This window comes from Phocoena sinus, chromosome 15 (genome assembly GCF_008692025.1).
Source record: "Phocoena sinus isolate mPhoSin1 chromosome 15, mPhoSin1.pri, whole genome shotgun sequence".
In the NCBI taxonomy this organism is placed as follows: Eukaryota; Metazoa; Chordata; class Mammalia; order Artiodactyla; family Phocoenidae; genus Phocoena; species Phocoena sinus.
Window position 1 is genome coordinate 80,778,520 of NC_045777.1, and position 14,610 is coordinate 80,793,129.

The window sequence follows — 14,610 nt, forward strand, 5'->3', positions numbered from 1 at the left end:
TGAAGGCAGAGGGAAGGCTCGTGACAAATGCACGTCTGCTCTGATTGAACATTCTGTTCTCAGTTCCTGATGCCAAGGAGAGGGAGAGGCCTCCCTGAAAGGCCTGTAAACACCCACCCCAAAGACAAGACCCTGATGCTTCTGAAACATTATTCCTGTAATTTCTTAAGTCATAAAGCAAAGAGCAGTTGTGAAAATTAATGATCATTTAACATTTTTTCAGTTGAGGTCAGTAATTCAGTACTTAGCTCGTTTGGCTTTTCTTAAAGGTGCCTATTGTATTTAGAAAATATAAAAACCTCAAGCTGTAATTTTGACATTAAGAAAGCCAGCCAACTGTTCCCTTCCTTCCAAGGTTTTTCAGTAAAGGGAATCCTGACAGTTCATTCTCTAAACCCAAATACAATACAATTGCACGTGTGTGTGCGCGCACATGCGTACGTGCTCTTTTTTGCTTCCACCTTGGGAGCTGACCGTGGGGTGCACCCAACACACGGGACTGTGGCTAAAGTCGAGGCATAAACTCTTCGTGTGCCTCAACTCCAAAGACAATATGAGTTTGCTGAAGTCAAATCCCATGTCTTGTAAAGAGCCACTTCCAAGCTTGGCTCCCCACTTGCAAAAAGCGAGACTGGTGGGGTCGGAACTGTGAGACAGGCATAGCCTTGCTTCTCAGTGGCCTGAATTCTGGGACCAATCAGCAGTTTCGCTGTTTGAAGGGCAGGGCAGCCACTCCAACACTGAGCAGGATCCACACTGTCAGGTCCACTTATAGACCAGACTCCAAAGACCCTTCTTCTCAGAAGATGCTCCCAGGATCAGGAGGTGGTGACCTGGTCATCTGATGCTCCCTGATGATGAGAAAGGCAGGAGGTTCTTGGAACTCGGCTCCTGGGAGATGAGGGAGGGAGGGAAAGGGGGGGGGTGTCTCTGTGCCCTCTGCTGAAAAGGAAAGGGGGTCAGCATCTTTTCTTCATTATGGATCCATTGGCCATCCCTCTAGCACAGCATTTAAAAGCAGTCCTTTAGGGACTTCCCTGATGGCACAGTGATTAACAATCCGCCTGCCAATACAGGGGACACGGGTTCGATCCCTGGTCCGGGAAGATCCCACATGCTGCGGAGCAACTAACTCTGTGCGCCACAACTACTGAGCCCACGCGCCTAGAGCCCGTGCTCTGCAACAAGAGAAGCCACTGCAATGAGAGGCCCGCACACTGCAAGGAAGAGTAGCCACCACTCGCCACAACTAGAGAAAGCCCGCACGTAGCAACAAAGACCCAACACAGCCAAAAATAAAATATAAATAAATAAATAAATTTAAAATAAAATAAAATAAAAGCAGTCCTTTGCCTTCAATTTTTAATGGACGTATCCATTTACTTAGCCATTCCTCCTGCAGAATGAGTATATAAAAACACTTGTGTACCATGCGGACCCCAAGTTAAGAACCTCTACTACTAAAAAATGATGAAAATAGAAAATCACTATTTGGCCAACACCATAATAATAATTATGGCAAGCAAGAATCACCAGTGGATGCTAAAATTACTGGGTGAAAATAGGATGAGGAACAGGACGTTTGTCTAGACTCAGATATCTCCCCACAAGATACTTATAAACGAAAAAGGGAGAAATAATTACACAACAGTGGAGAAACCTGGCAGACACCACCTTAATTAAGTGATCAAAGTTAACATTACCAGTATTGATTGATGTACCTCTTAATATGATGCCCTGAGAAAGGTACAACATGGCTTTTACAGTCTCCTTGCCAAAAATGCATAACCTCCATCAAATAACTGGCCAGTACTTTCACAAGTGTTAAGGTCATGAAAGACAAAGTAAGACTAAGAAATGACCCCAGATTAGAGGAGACTAAGGAGATATGACAACTTAAATGAAAAACGGGGGAAAAAATAACAGAAAAATGATATTAGTGGGACAGTTGGTAAAATTTGAATAAGGTCTTAGTTTATAGTATTGCATTGTTGTTAATTTCTTGGCTTGGATAATTGTACTATGGTTATAGAAGATATTAATCTTTTTTTAAGATTCTTTTTTATGTGGACCATTTTTAAAGTCTTTATTGAATTTGTTACAATATTGCTTCTGTTTTATGTTCTGGTTTTTTTGGCTGCAAGGCATGTGGGATCATAGCTCCCCAACCGGGGATCGAACCCGCACCCCCTGCATTGGAAGGTGAAGCCCCAACCACTGGACTGCCAGGGAAGCCCCAGAAGATATTAATCTTAGGGGTATGCTATAGACTCAATATTTGTGTCACCCCACTAAATTCATATGTTAAAACCTAATCCCCAGTGTAATGATATTTGGAGGTGGGGACTTTGGGAGGTGATTAGCTCATGAGGGTGGAGCCCTCATGAATGGGATTAGTGCCCTTATAAAAGAGACCCCAGGGAACTCCCTCATCTCCTCTGCCATGTGAAGATACATTGAGAAGAGGGCTGTCTGTGAACCAAGAAAAGAGCTCTCTCCAGACAATGAATCTGCCAGCACCTTCATCTTGGACTTCTCAGCCTCCAGAACTGTGAGAAATAAGTGTTTGTTGTTTAAGCCACCCAGTCTACAGTGGTTTGATATAGCAGCCCAAACGGACTAAGACAGGGAAGTTGGGTGAAAGGAAAAGTTATGCAGAAACTCTGTTTACTATTTTTTGCAACACTTACGTAAATCTAAAATTGTTCCCCAAAAAAAGTTTGAAAAAAAAAACAAACTTGTAGGGACTTCCTTGGTGGTCCAGTGGTTAAGACTCCACGCTCCCAATGCAGGGGGTCCAGGTTCAATCCCTGGTCAGGGAACTAGATCCCACATGCATGCCGCAACTGAGGAGCCCACAAGCTGCAACTAAGGAGCCTGTCTGCCGCAACTAAGAACCAGTGCAACCAAATAAATAAATATTTTTTTAAAAACACTTGTAAAAGTATTAAAATATATATAATGATGCAATTGAAGCATGGTCTGGAATGGCTAAACTAGGAAACCACTTAAATATCCATCAATTGAGGACATGGGAAATAAATGATGATGCTTTTCTACAGTGGAATACTACACAGCTGTTAAAAATGAGGTGGCTCTATGGGAATATATTTCAAAATATTTTTCTGGGGGAAAAGCAAGTTGTAGAACAAAATAACATCATTTAGTATTTGTTTAAGAAAATACATTTATAATCAGGGACATAGAGAAGAGACTGGTGGTTGCTAAGGGTGGTGGGGAGGGGATTGGGAGCTTGGGATTAGCAGATACAAACTGGTATATATAGAATGGATAAACAACAAGGTCCTACTGTATAGCACAGGGAACTATATTCAATATCCTGTGATAAACCATAATGGAAAAGAACATGAAAAGAATGTATATATATGTATAACTGAGTCACTTTGCTATACAGCAGAAATTAACACAACATTGTAATTCAACTATACTTCAATAAAACATAAATTAAAAAAAAAAGAAAATACATTTACATATATACATATAAGTGGAGAAAAAAGTCTGGAATGACATATTAATAATGGGATTATGGAGGTGGCATTGGGAGAGGAAAGAATGCTCATTTTTTACCTTATTCAGTTATTACCGAATGTTTGAACTTTTTCTGCAGTGAGTATGTATCACTATCTTCATAATAAAAACAAACAATAATAATTCTGGCCCAGGATCAGATTCTCTGCCACATTTGTGGGTCCCACTAATTCATGCTGCAGGCTGATTCTGGTGTCAGCTCCATGGTGAGCCCTATAGGGGACAGCACTGTGTGGGCACAGGCCCTGACTCATGCATGGGCTCATTCTCCATCTCTGGTGATGAAAACATATCCAACTCATGATGACCCTCTGATGGTTAATTTTATGTGTCAACTTGGTTGAGTGACAGTACCCAGATATTTGGTCAAATGCCAATGGATGTTGCCATGAAAGTATTTCTTTAGATGAGATTAACATCAAGGTGGTAAACTTTGAGTAAAGCAGATGACCCTCCATAATGTGGTGGGCCTCATCCAATCAGGTGAAGGCTTTCAGAAAAAGACTGACTTCCTCTGAGGAAGAGTAAATTCTGTCATCTGATTGCCTTCTGAAACATCAGTTCTTCTCTGGGTCTCTGGCCCATTAGCCCATCCTGCAGCTTTTGGATGCGCCAACCTCTACCACCACATGAGCCAATTCCTTAAAAATCTCTCCATCTCCTATATATCTATCCAACACACACACACACACACACACACACACACACACACACACTTATTCTATTGGTTCTGTTTCTCTGGAGAACCTTGCCTAATACAGACCTCATGCAGTAAGTCCTTTCAGTGGAGGGCACAAAGTGCTCTCTTAACATAGAAGGGAAAGGGATTTGGAGTTTGAGGAGGGTGGTCCCAGGCAGAGATGAGGAAGGGTCTTTGAGGCAGAAACGCAGGGCTGGAGAGGTGTGGGGGTGAGGGTGTAAGGGAAGCCAGTCCCTGGAGCGGGAGCAGGACCTGGAGGGGGAGAAGACAACGAGGCACTGCAAGGTGGGGTCTCAGAGACCCAGAAAGTCTGGTCATTCATTCAGAGCTCTCCCTGTGAATGCCGAGGAGCTGCTGAGGGCTGGGAGCGGAAGGCACTGGGGAGAGGAGCAAGACTGTGAAAAGGGCCGGGCTTGAGGGGGGCGTGGCTGTGGGGGCGGGCCTATGAGGGGGCGGGGCTTGAGAGGCGGGGCTTGTGGGGAGGTGTGTGAGGGGGCCTCACCTGGCCCTTCTGCTCATCAAATACCCACTGGATTGTGAGGACTCTTCCGTGTGGGGAGCATGTCCCTTTCATCTTTGCGCACGCACACCCCCCATGCCCCGTACACAAAAGGTGCTCCATAAATGCGTGTCTGACTCTGTTTCCGAGAGTCAACCCCCCTATCCCAGCAGCTGTGAGAGGGTTGGATTCATCCAAGGGAACAGACAGGCAAGGCAGAGCTGGTCAGCCCCGCGGCCTTTACCTCACGAGGTTGGCGCAGGGCCCGGGCCACCGGCAGCTCTGGTACACGCGCTGGACCACTGTCTCTGAGCCGTTCTGCACCTGGCAGGACACCGTCCGTGTCACCGTGTGATGGCACCAGTGCCTGTGGGGAGAGCAACAGTGAGGTCAGTCCTGCCTGTTCCTGAGGTGCCGACTGTGGATCAAAAGGCCGTGCGGGCCAAGGAGGGGCCCCTCCACAGGCCGGAGGGACGGTGCTCCTGGGTAAGGGGCCCACTGAGACCCTGCGTACCGGTCTAAGGGGAAGGGAGAGTACCCACACCCCCTAGCCATGAAGCCCCAGCATCATTTCAGTCTTCAAACACTCCGTGCGAAATCAGTGATAAAGGCTGTCCCCCTGTCAGGAAATCCCACTCTGGAGGGGAAGACGGTCGGCGAGATGAAGAGAACACACGGGAACACTGGCTCATAGGAACAACCACAGGATGAGCACAGGGAACCATGGGAACCCAGCAGGGCCCCCAACCCAGGTCCTAAGAAAGGCCAATCAGCTGAGAACTGAAAGGTCAGAGTCAGCAGACCCAAAGTGTGGGGGCAATGAGCGGGGACAGTTCACAGAGGAGAGAGCAGGGCGAGCAAGGGCATGTTGGCGAGACGGACTGCAGCTGCCCAGGGACCAGCGTGCAACTAGGCGTGGCCTGAGGCTGGAGGAAAGGGAGTAGCCAGGAGAAAGGAAGAGGCGGGGAACCTGCCAGAGGTGGGTCTTATGACATTGGTGGAGAGCCACTGAAGGACTGGGGGGTGGGCGCGGTGGGGAATGACTCAGATGGGTCTGATTTTAGAAAAGCCCCTCTGGTGCAGTGTGTAAGAGCTGAGGAGGCCTGAGCTGGGGCCTGCAGCGGGGAAGAGGGGACATGTGCAAACAATATGGTGATTGGATCAAGATGGCAGACACCTCCCCCTCCCATCTCCAGATCCTAGATATTGAAAATCTAAAAATAAGTCCCCACTGTGACATCGGCAAGATGGTGGGAGAGGAGGTCCCTTACTCAATACCCTTCAGTAACGGTAATTTGGCAGCCATTCTTGAACAAAAATGCCTTTGTGGGAGCTTTAGGATTTTTGCAAACTATTTATCTGATAAGGATTGATATCCAAAATATATAAGGAACTCATAAAACTCAATAGCAAAAAAAATAGTAATAATAATCCAATAAAAATGGCCAAAAAATCTGAATAGACATTTTTCCAAAGAATACATATAAATGGCTGACAGGTATATGAAAAGGTGCTCAACATCACTAATCATCAGGGAAATGCAAATCAAAATAAGATATCACCTCACACTTGTTAGGATGGCAATTATCAAAAAGACATGAGACAACAAGAGTGGTTGAAGGGGGCTTCCCTGGTGGCGCAGTGGTTGAGAGTCCGCCTGCCGATGCAGGGGACACGGGTTCGTGCCCCGGTCCGGGAGGATCCCACATGCCGCGGAGCGGCTGGGCCCGTGAGCCATGGCCGCTGAGCCTGCGCGTCCGGAGCCTATGCCCCGCAACGGGAGAGGCCACAACAGTGAGAGGCCCGCGTACCGCAAAAAAAAAAAAAAAAAAAAAAAAAAAAAAAAAAAGAGTGGTTGAAGGTGTGGAGAAAAGGGAACCCTGGTACAGTGTTGGTAGGAATGTAAATTGGTGCATTCATTATGGTAGGTTCCTCAAAAAATTAAAAATAGAACTACCATATGATCCAGGAATCTCAATTCTGGGTATCTATCCAAAGGAAACAAAATCAGTATCCCAAAGAGATATCTGCACCTCCACGTTCAATGCAGCACTATTCACAACAGCCAAGATGGAAACAACCTAAGTGTCCATCTACAGATAAATGGATAAAGAAAATGTAATGTATATGTACAATGGAATACAATTATTCGACCACAAAAAAGAACGTAATCCTACCAGTTGTGACAGCATGGATGAACCTAGAGGACATTATGCTCAGTGAGTAGGTCAGACAGAGAAAGACAAATCTGTATGATCTCACTTACAAGTGGAGTCTGAAAATGTCAAACTCATAGAACCAGAGAGTAGAATAGTGGTTGCCAGGGGAGGGGGAATGGGAGAGATGGGGAGACGTTGGTCAAAGGATACAAACTTCCAGTTATAATATGAATAAGTTCTGGGGATCGAATGTACAGATTAGATCTCCACATGGTGATTATAATTCAAAATACCATATTGTGTACTTGAAATTTGCTAAGAGAATAGATCTTAAGTGTTCTTACCACACACATAAAAAAGGTAGCTATGTGAGATGACAGATGTGTTAATAATCCATGGTAATCATTTCACAATGTATATGCAATTAAATCATCATGTTTTAAACCAAAAAAATCAAGTTGTACAACTTGAATAAACATTTCTTAAATTTTTCAATCGGAGCTCAATAAGCAGAAAATACAAATAAAGTAAAAAATAAGTCCCTAACAGCATTGGAAAACAAAAAGCAGTGGGCCAGATATTTTGAGGAATCCTTGAGAGACTGAAAAGCATATGGGAATAAACTGAAGGAGGAAGTACAGTCCAAAACACACAGGGAAGATTGGGGCTCAAGGTGGGTGCAACATAGGAGCAGCAGAGGTGACTGTCAAAGGACCATGGTAGAAGGAGCCAGACAGGTAGGACCAGGATCCCTATCCCTGCTGGTGTCAAGAATCAGGCATTGAACTCACTTGTTTTGTGGCAGGTGTGGTCAGAATGGGTGCCTCAAAGGCTGATGACCTCCAGAAGAAACAGGGACCCTCTCAAGGTCAGACAACTGAATTGTTGCACATTCTTTATCCTATACCATCAACCCTCCAAGAGGCAAAGCAGCAGTGAACAGAGAAACAGAGACAAGCTAATGGAAAACCCCAAATGCCAACAATTGCAAATTATTTAAGAAAAAAGGCCAACACCCTGAAAGAAAGGCACTGACTCAACAGATAATAAATCACACTTCAAGAAAAAACAATTAATGAAGCAAATAATGGAGACAGTTTTTTCAAGCACAATTAAAGTCCTTAAAGAGATAGAATTTTTCACTCATAAGAAATATTATGAAATCAAAAAATTAGATATGTTAGAAATGAAATGTATGACTGTGAAAATAAAAAGGCTCGACAGATGGGCTGAAAACACAGAACAGACAAAGCTAAGGAATGAGCTGATGAGCTGGAAATCTGAGCCGTGAACTTTCCAAGGATATACTGCAAAGGGACATAGAGATGAAAAATGTGTGAGAAAAGGTGAGGTACCTGGAGGACAGACCAAATTCCAGCATACATCTATTAGTAGCCCTGGAAGGGGAGATCAGAGAGAGCACAGGGAAGTATAGACTTAAAGCGATAATAAAGAATATTTTCCAGAGCTGAAGAAAGACATGAATTCTTTTGTGTGTGTGTGAATAATGTTTATTTTTTAATTGAGATATAGTTGATTTACAATGTTTCAGGTATATAGCAAAGTGATTCAGTTATATATACATATTCTTTTTCAGATCCTTTTCCATTATAGGTTATTACAAGATACTGAGTATAGTTCCCTGTGCTATACAGTAGGTCCTTGTTGTTTATCTATTTTATATACTGTAGTGTGTATCTATTAATCTCAGATTCCTAATTTATCCCTCCCCCCACCTTTCCCCTCTGGCAACCATAAGTTTGTTTTCTATGTCTGTCAGTCTATTTCTGTTTTGTAAATAAGTTCATTTGTATCATGTCTTTAGATTCCACACATAAGTGATATCCTATGATATTTGTAAAAGACATGAATTCTTAATTCAAAAGGGCCCACTGAGTGCTAAGCAAGGTGAACAAAGACAGACATATTGCGGTGAAATTTCAGAACACTCAGAATGAAGAGAAAATACTAAACACTGAAGAAAGAAAAGAAAAAACAAATCACCTACAATAAACTGAAATTAGATTTCTTATGAGCAATATCAGAATTGGGAATATAGTGACACAACTGCTTCAAAGTTTTGAAGGGAAATATTTAGAAATATTTAGAATTCTATACCTGAACAAACTCTTCTTCAAAGGTGAAGGCAAAATAAAGACATTTTCAGATGCATAAGAACTCAGAAAGTTTATCAGTCACCTTTTCTGAAAGAATTACTAGAGGATGTATTCCAACAAACTAACGGACATAGGAGAGCATAGGAGGAATATATTAAACGTGAGGAGCAGTTACAAACAAAGAAACAATAATAAGATTTAAAAACAGCCTAGATCTAAAATCCAAGGTGATCTGAATATGGACAATGGCAAAGAGGGGACAGAAGGAACTAATATTTGCTGAGATTTTTGTCTTGTTTGAGGAAAAGATATAGAAACTGTGCAACTTTAGGTGCAGTAGATAAATATACAATTAAATTTTTAAAAATTTTTAAATTTTAAGATAAATACTAGAAAGTGTAGGAAGAGCACATAAAACTGACAAACCATGAAAGAAAGAAGTAAAACAAAGAAGATTTGATTAACCCAACAGAATGCTAGAAAAGCAAGAAAGTAGCAACAGAAAACACAATAATTAGAAGACAATGAAATTAGAAAGGAGAAGAAAGGAATTAACAAAGATGGAAGCAGAAATTATTGAAATAGGGCTGCCCTGGTGGTGCAGTGGTTTAGAATCCACCCCCAAGCACAGGGGACACGGGTTCGCACCCTGGTCGGGGAAGATCCCACATGCCGTGGAGTAACTAAGCCCGTGCACCACAACTACTGAGCCTGTGCTCTACAGCCCTCAAGCCACAACTACTGAGCCCATGTGCTGCAACTACTGAAGCCCACGCACCTAGGGCCCATGCTCCGCAACAAGAGAAGCCACCACAATGAGAAGCCCACGCACTGCAACCAAGAGTAGCCCCCGCTCGCCACAACTAGAGAAAGCCTGCGTGCAGCAACGAAGACCCAATGTAGCCAAAAATAAATAAAATTTTTTTAAAAAGAAATTAATGAAATAGATTACTTTCAAAAGTGAATCAACAAAATCAAACACAGGTCTAAAGAAAATCAAACAGACAAAACCTAGACAATTTTTAATGAGAAACAAACAAAAGACATAAGGAGACATTAAGAACAAGAAAAAAATCCCCATAGAGATTAGAAATTGTAAATAAATATTATGTCTGATCTTACATCAACATTTTTCAAAATGTTGACAATTGGACAATTTTCTGGGAGAATATATTGGCACAGTCAAAAATACCAAGAGAGAACATGAAAAAGTAATCAAAAGTTGATCCCTCTCCCCAAAGGCATCAGGAGACCTGGTTCTGCCACCAGTCTGCTGTGTGACTTGAGCAAAGTGATGTTCCCTCTCTGAGCCTCAGTTAAATAAAAAAATTCTACCTCTCAAGGTTATTGTGAGGACTAAGTGAGCAGATCCATGTGGCACTACATACCCCCAGGGGTCAAGATTGATTACCTGGCTACTGAAACCCCACAACGTTCATACAAGTGTAAGGACTGCCCTTCCTATTTTGCAGATGGGAAAAGAAGTACTGAGAGATGAAACCTCACTGCCCATGGCTCAAATCAGAGGCCAAGCTGGGAAGGGAATCCAGCCTTCCTGCCCAGGCGGCCAGTAGGGTCCCACCTGTACAATACAAACCACTGCCTCTGCTAGTTACTCAGGGAAACTGGGCCTGGACCCCTCCTCCATCTCTACCAGGGAGCATCAGTACCACCTCGGGCATTCAGCATGAGTCTCTTCGGGATGAACTGCTGTCCAATCCAAGGACAATGCTCCACCCTGAGATCTGCCCCTGGCGATGTGGAACAGACAGAGTCCAGCCACCTCTGGGTCAGAGCTTTCTATAGGGAAATGAGCTATGAACTGGAAAACATTTTCAAATGCCTTGATTCATCATCTCCAGACATTTGATCTTTTAATGGGCTGTAAATGGTTTCCCAAAATTAAAACCTGGCCAAAAACAACGAAGAAGGCAGGCAGAGACAAGCAAAGAGGGCTCCGGGCATTTTCAGATGGAATTCTAAACCCCATTCATCTCCAGGCACCCGCAGTTCCAGGGAATCTCGGTGTCAGGCACTCTGCTCCCATATACGGTCCCCCTTAGGATCCCTGTCTCCTGAGTATCATATCTATGTCTCCTGTTTTGTGGGTGGCATCACACCACCGCCCACCACCACCCCCACCCCTGACCGTGGTGGGTGCACAATGATGGGTGAACAAGGCTGTAAGGGCTACAGGATGACTCCGTCCAGAGACAGGCTTGGCAGGAGAAGTACATCCCTTCTGTGACCCTACTGGAAGGACTGACCCAAGGGCAGAGATTTTGGGAGTGGCAGGGCTGGTCTTCAAACTGCCTAAGAAGTAAGGGTGGCCTCAGCAGCCTTCATCAGGATGGGGCAGGACTGGCTTTATTTGGGGGCATCATCTCAGCGACCTCCCTTCATCATCTCCCCCCCAACCCTCCTCAGCTGAGCTCTCGTGGAGGGTCCAGGATGGGAAACTCACTCCCAGCCTTAGGGACAGATCTGCTCCCCTCCGGGTCTGTCTTATGAGGGGAGGCCCCGCTCCCTGATGGGGAAGAGAAGCTAACTTGGCCCTGCTCCACCAGGCCCGGGGGCTGCTCCTGCAGCAGCTTTTGCCACGCTATGTCTGGCTCTGTGGCTTGGCCAAGCCGTGAAATCCTTAATTTAGAGTCCTTGGGGAAAACAAGTGCTAAGTGCTTTCAGGAAATCATGTCATGATGGAATGGAGGGGTCTTCAGGACACCGCCAGCCCATGCCCACCTCTGAACATAACTAACCAACCCATCTATTTCACCCGGGGGATGCCACCACATCAGCCCTTCTCCCCTTAACCCTGGGACCCCCTCCCGCACTGGCCCATGAGCCCCAGTCCTATCTGAGCTTTGCTTTGGGACCTGATCTCACCTTCCCCTCCACCCCCAGGACTCTGAGCCTGAACCAAGCCAGAGGGCTTTGACAGTGATCTCCCTTCCCAAGAGGGCCACCCAGTCTGCCCCCACGTCACTGTCCCATGCTCTGCTCCACCCCAGTGTGGCATCACCTCAATGCTTCCTCTTGAACCCCAACATATGTGCCCCACTTGCATGGACACACATCCTCATAGCCCACGGAACACCTCAGGACACACCATTTCAATCCATCCACTACGGAGACCATCGCTATCCAACCCCTTCTCGCTCCATCTTGGTGACCAGCACCAGTAAGTTCCCGGTCCCCTGACCCAGAACCCCCAGAGGCAAATCGCCACAGAACCCACATTTTCCCTCCCTTACTCTCCATGGCTGATCAGCCCCCACGTCAGGCAAGTTCTGCCTGCATCCCAGCCCTGGTCCCACAGTCCTGATTCCCACAGCCAGGCCCTCGCTGGTCGGCCAGCATCCGCCCTGTTTCCCTGCAATCTCCTCGAGGTGCCACCAGAGGGCGCTCCCTAAACCACAAATCTGGCCCTGTCACCCGGCCTCTGGAAACCCTTTCATAGCTCCCCATCCTCCACGGTTCCCACCCACCTCCCCGTTGTCACCTCCCACGACGCTCCATCTTGCCATTTATGCTGTCACTTTGTCCTCCCTGGCATGCCATCCCACCTTCTTTCACTCAGCCAACTCTTACCCTACCCATCTCCATTCAGGCTCTGTCCCCTCCTGGAAGCCCTCCCTGACCCCCTGCTCCACAGGGCCCTCTGCATGCCTCTATCTTAACCCTCATCACACCTGATGACCACAGGCTCCGGAAGACAGCAGGCCCCATAAAGGGGTGCTCATCTGACCCCAAGCCCCGCATCCCAGAGGGACCTTTTCCCATCCACATTCACTCACTCTCTTACCAAAAACTGCTTCTCGGGCTCGGCACCGTGGGGTTTGCTCCTGTGGCTGCAGCCACCCACCTCAAGGTTGGGGGTGTCCTGTGTCAGGCCCCTCTCCACCTGGCCCTCACTGTTCTATTACCTGACCACACCTGCCTGACCCCTACAGAGGCCAATTCCAGGGGGGTTGCCTGCCAGCTTGGCTCAAGAAACTCTGTGAGAAATGAGGTTTGCAACCTAAAGGCCATGGCCAAGTGGATAGGCAATTCAGATGACGCTGAGGCCACACCCACGACCAAGAGCCCACAGGGCCTGGGCTGGTTCCCCGAGAGATGCAGGCAGAGGAGCCAGCTCCCAGCCCCTTCCAGCGACAGGAAGAACAACTCTGGTGCAAGCAGAATCGGCCTGCCAGGATCCTTACCATACAGAGACCCTCTTCTGTGGGCAGAGTCAGGCCCAGTACCCCAAGACCTTTTTTTTTTTTTTTTTTTGCGGTACGCGGGCCTCTCACTGCCGTGGCCCCTCCCGTTGCGGAGCACAGGCTCCGGACGCGCAGGCTCAGCGGCCATGGCTCACGGGCCCAGCCGCTCCGCGGCACGTGGGATCCTCCCAGACCGGGGCACGAACCCGTGTCCCCTGCATCGGCAGACGGACTCTAAACCACTGCGCCACCAGGGAAGCCCCCCCAAGACCTGTTTTACGGTTGGCAAAGCAGTTTCACATACTGTTATAGGCTGAGTTGTGTCCCCCTCACACACAAATCCATACACTGAAGCCCTAACCCCAATTACCTCAAAATCTGACTGTATTTGGAGATAGGGTCTTTAAAGAGATAATTACATTAAAGTGAGGGCCTTAGGGTGGGTTCTAATCCAATAGGACTGGTGTCATAAGAAGAGGAAGTTTGGGGGCTTCCCTGGTGGCGCAGTGGTTGAGAGTCCGCCTGCCGATGCAGGGGACACGGGTTCGTGCCCCAGTCCGGGAAGATCCCACATACCACGGAGCGGCTGGTCTCGTGAGCCATGGCCGCTGAGCCTGCGCGTCCGGAGCCTGTGCTCCGCAACAGGGGAGGCCACGGCAGTGAGAGGCCCGCGTACTGCAAAAAAAAAAAGAGGAAGTTTGGATGCGAATGTGAACAACACAGGCAGAAGGTGGCCATCTGAGAGGCCTCAGGAGAAAGCACCCTTGTCAGCACCTTGATCTTGGACTTCCAGCCTCCAGAACTTTAAGGAAATTAACTTCTGTTGTTTCAGCTGCCCCCTGTGTGGTACCTTGTTATGGCTGCCCTAGTCAACTCACACACATACGTGACCTTGTTTAATCTTCTCAACAAGTCTCAGGTAGGAATTCTACAAAGAAGGAACCCCAGACTGCAGGGGAGACTCGAGGTCACACAGTGATAAGTGGTCAGTTTAGGTTCTTTTCTTTTTTTTTGAATTGAAGTATAACTGACCTACAACACTGTGTTAGTTCCAGGTGTACAACACAGTGGTTCGATATTTCTATACATCACAAAACGATCACCACGATAAGTCTAGTTACCATCCGTCACCATACAAAGTTTTTACGCTATGATTGACTATATTCCCCATACTGTACATTTTATCCCTGAGATTCGTTTATCTTGTAGCTGGAAGTTTATACCTTTTATCTTAGGTCTTGAAGATCAGCCTTCTAATTCCAAACCCCAGGCTGTATCCACCTTGCCAGTGAGGACAGCAGAGTTAGACAGCAAATACAGCATCCCCTGGCAGGCCCTTATGAGCCGTGTGCCTCAGGGGACCACCTCACATGCAAAACAG

The 14,610-nt window shown here is 46.4% G+C and overlaps 1 protein-coding gene across 2 annotated transcripts in view; it reads right to left on the reverse strand.

Moving 5' to 3' along the window:
• COL26A1 (collagen type XXVI alpha 1 chain) overlaps window positions 1–14,610 on the reverse strand; it is a 174,696-nt gene that overhangs the window by 125,033 nt on the left and 35,053 nt on the right. For both annotated transcript variants that reach the window (XM_032603779.1, XM_032603778.1), the window contains exon 2: window positions 4,993–5,115. In XM_032603779.1, the coding sequence (XP_032459670.1) occupies window positions 4,993–5,115 (123 nt within the window). The remainder of the gene's footprint in view (window positions 1–4,992; window positions 5,116–14,610) is intronic.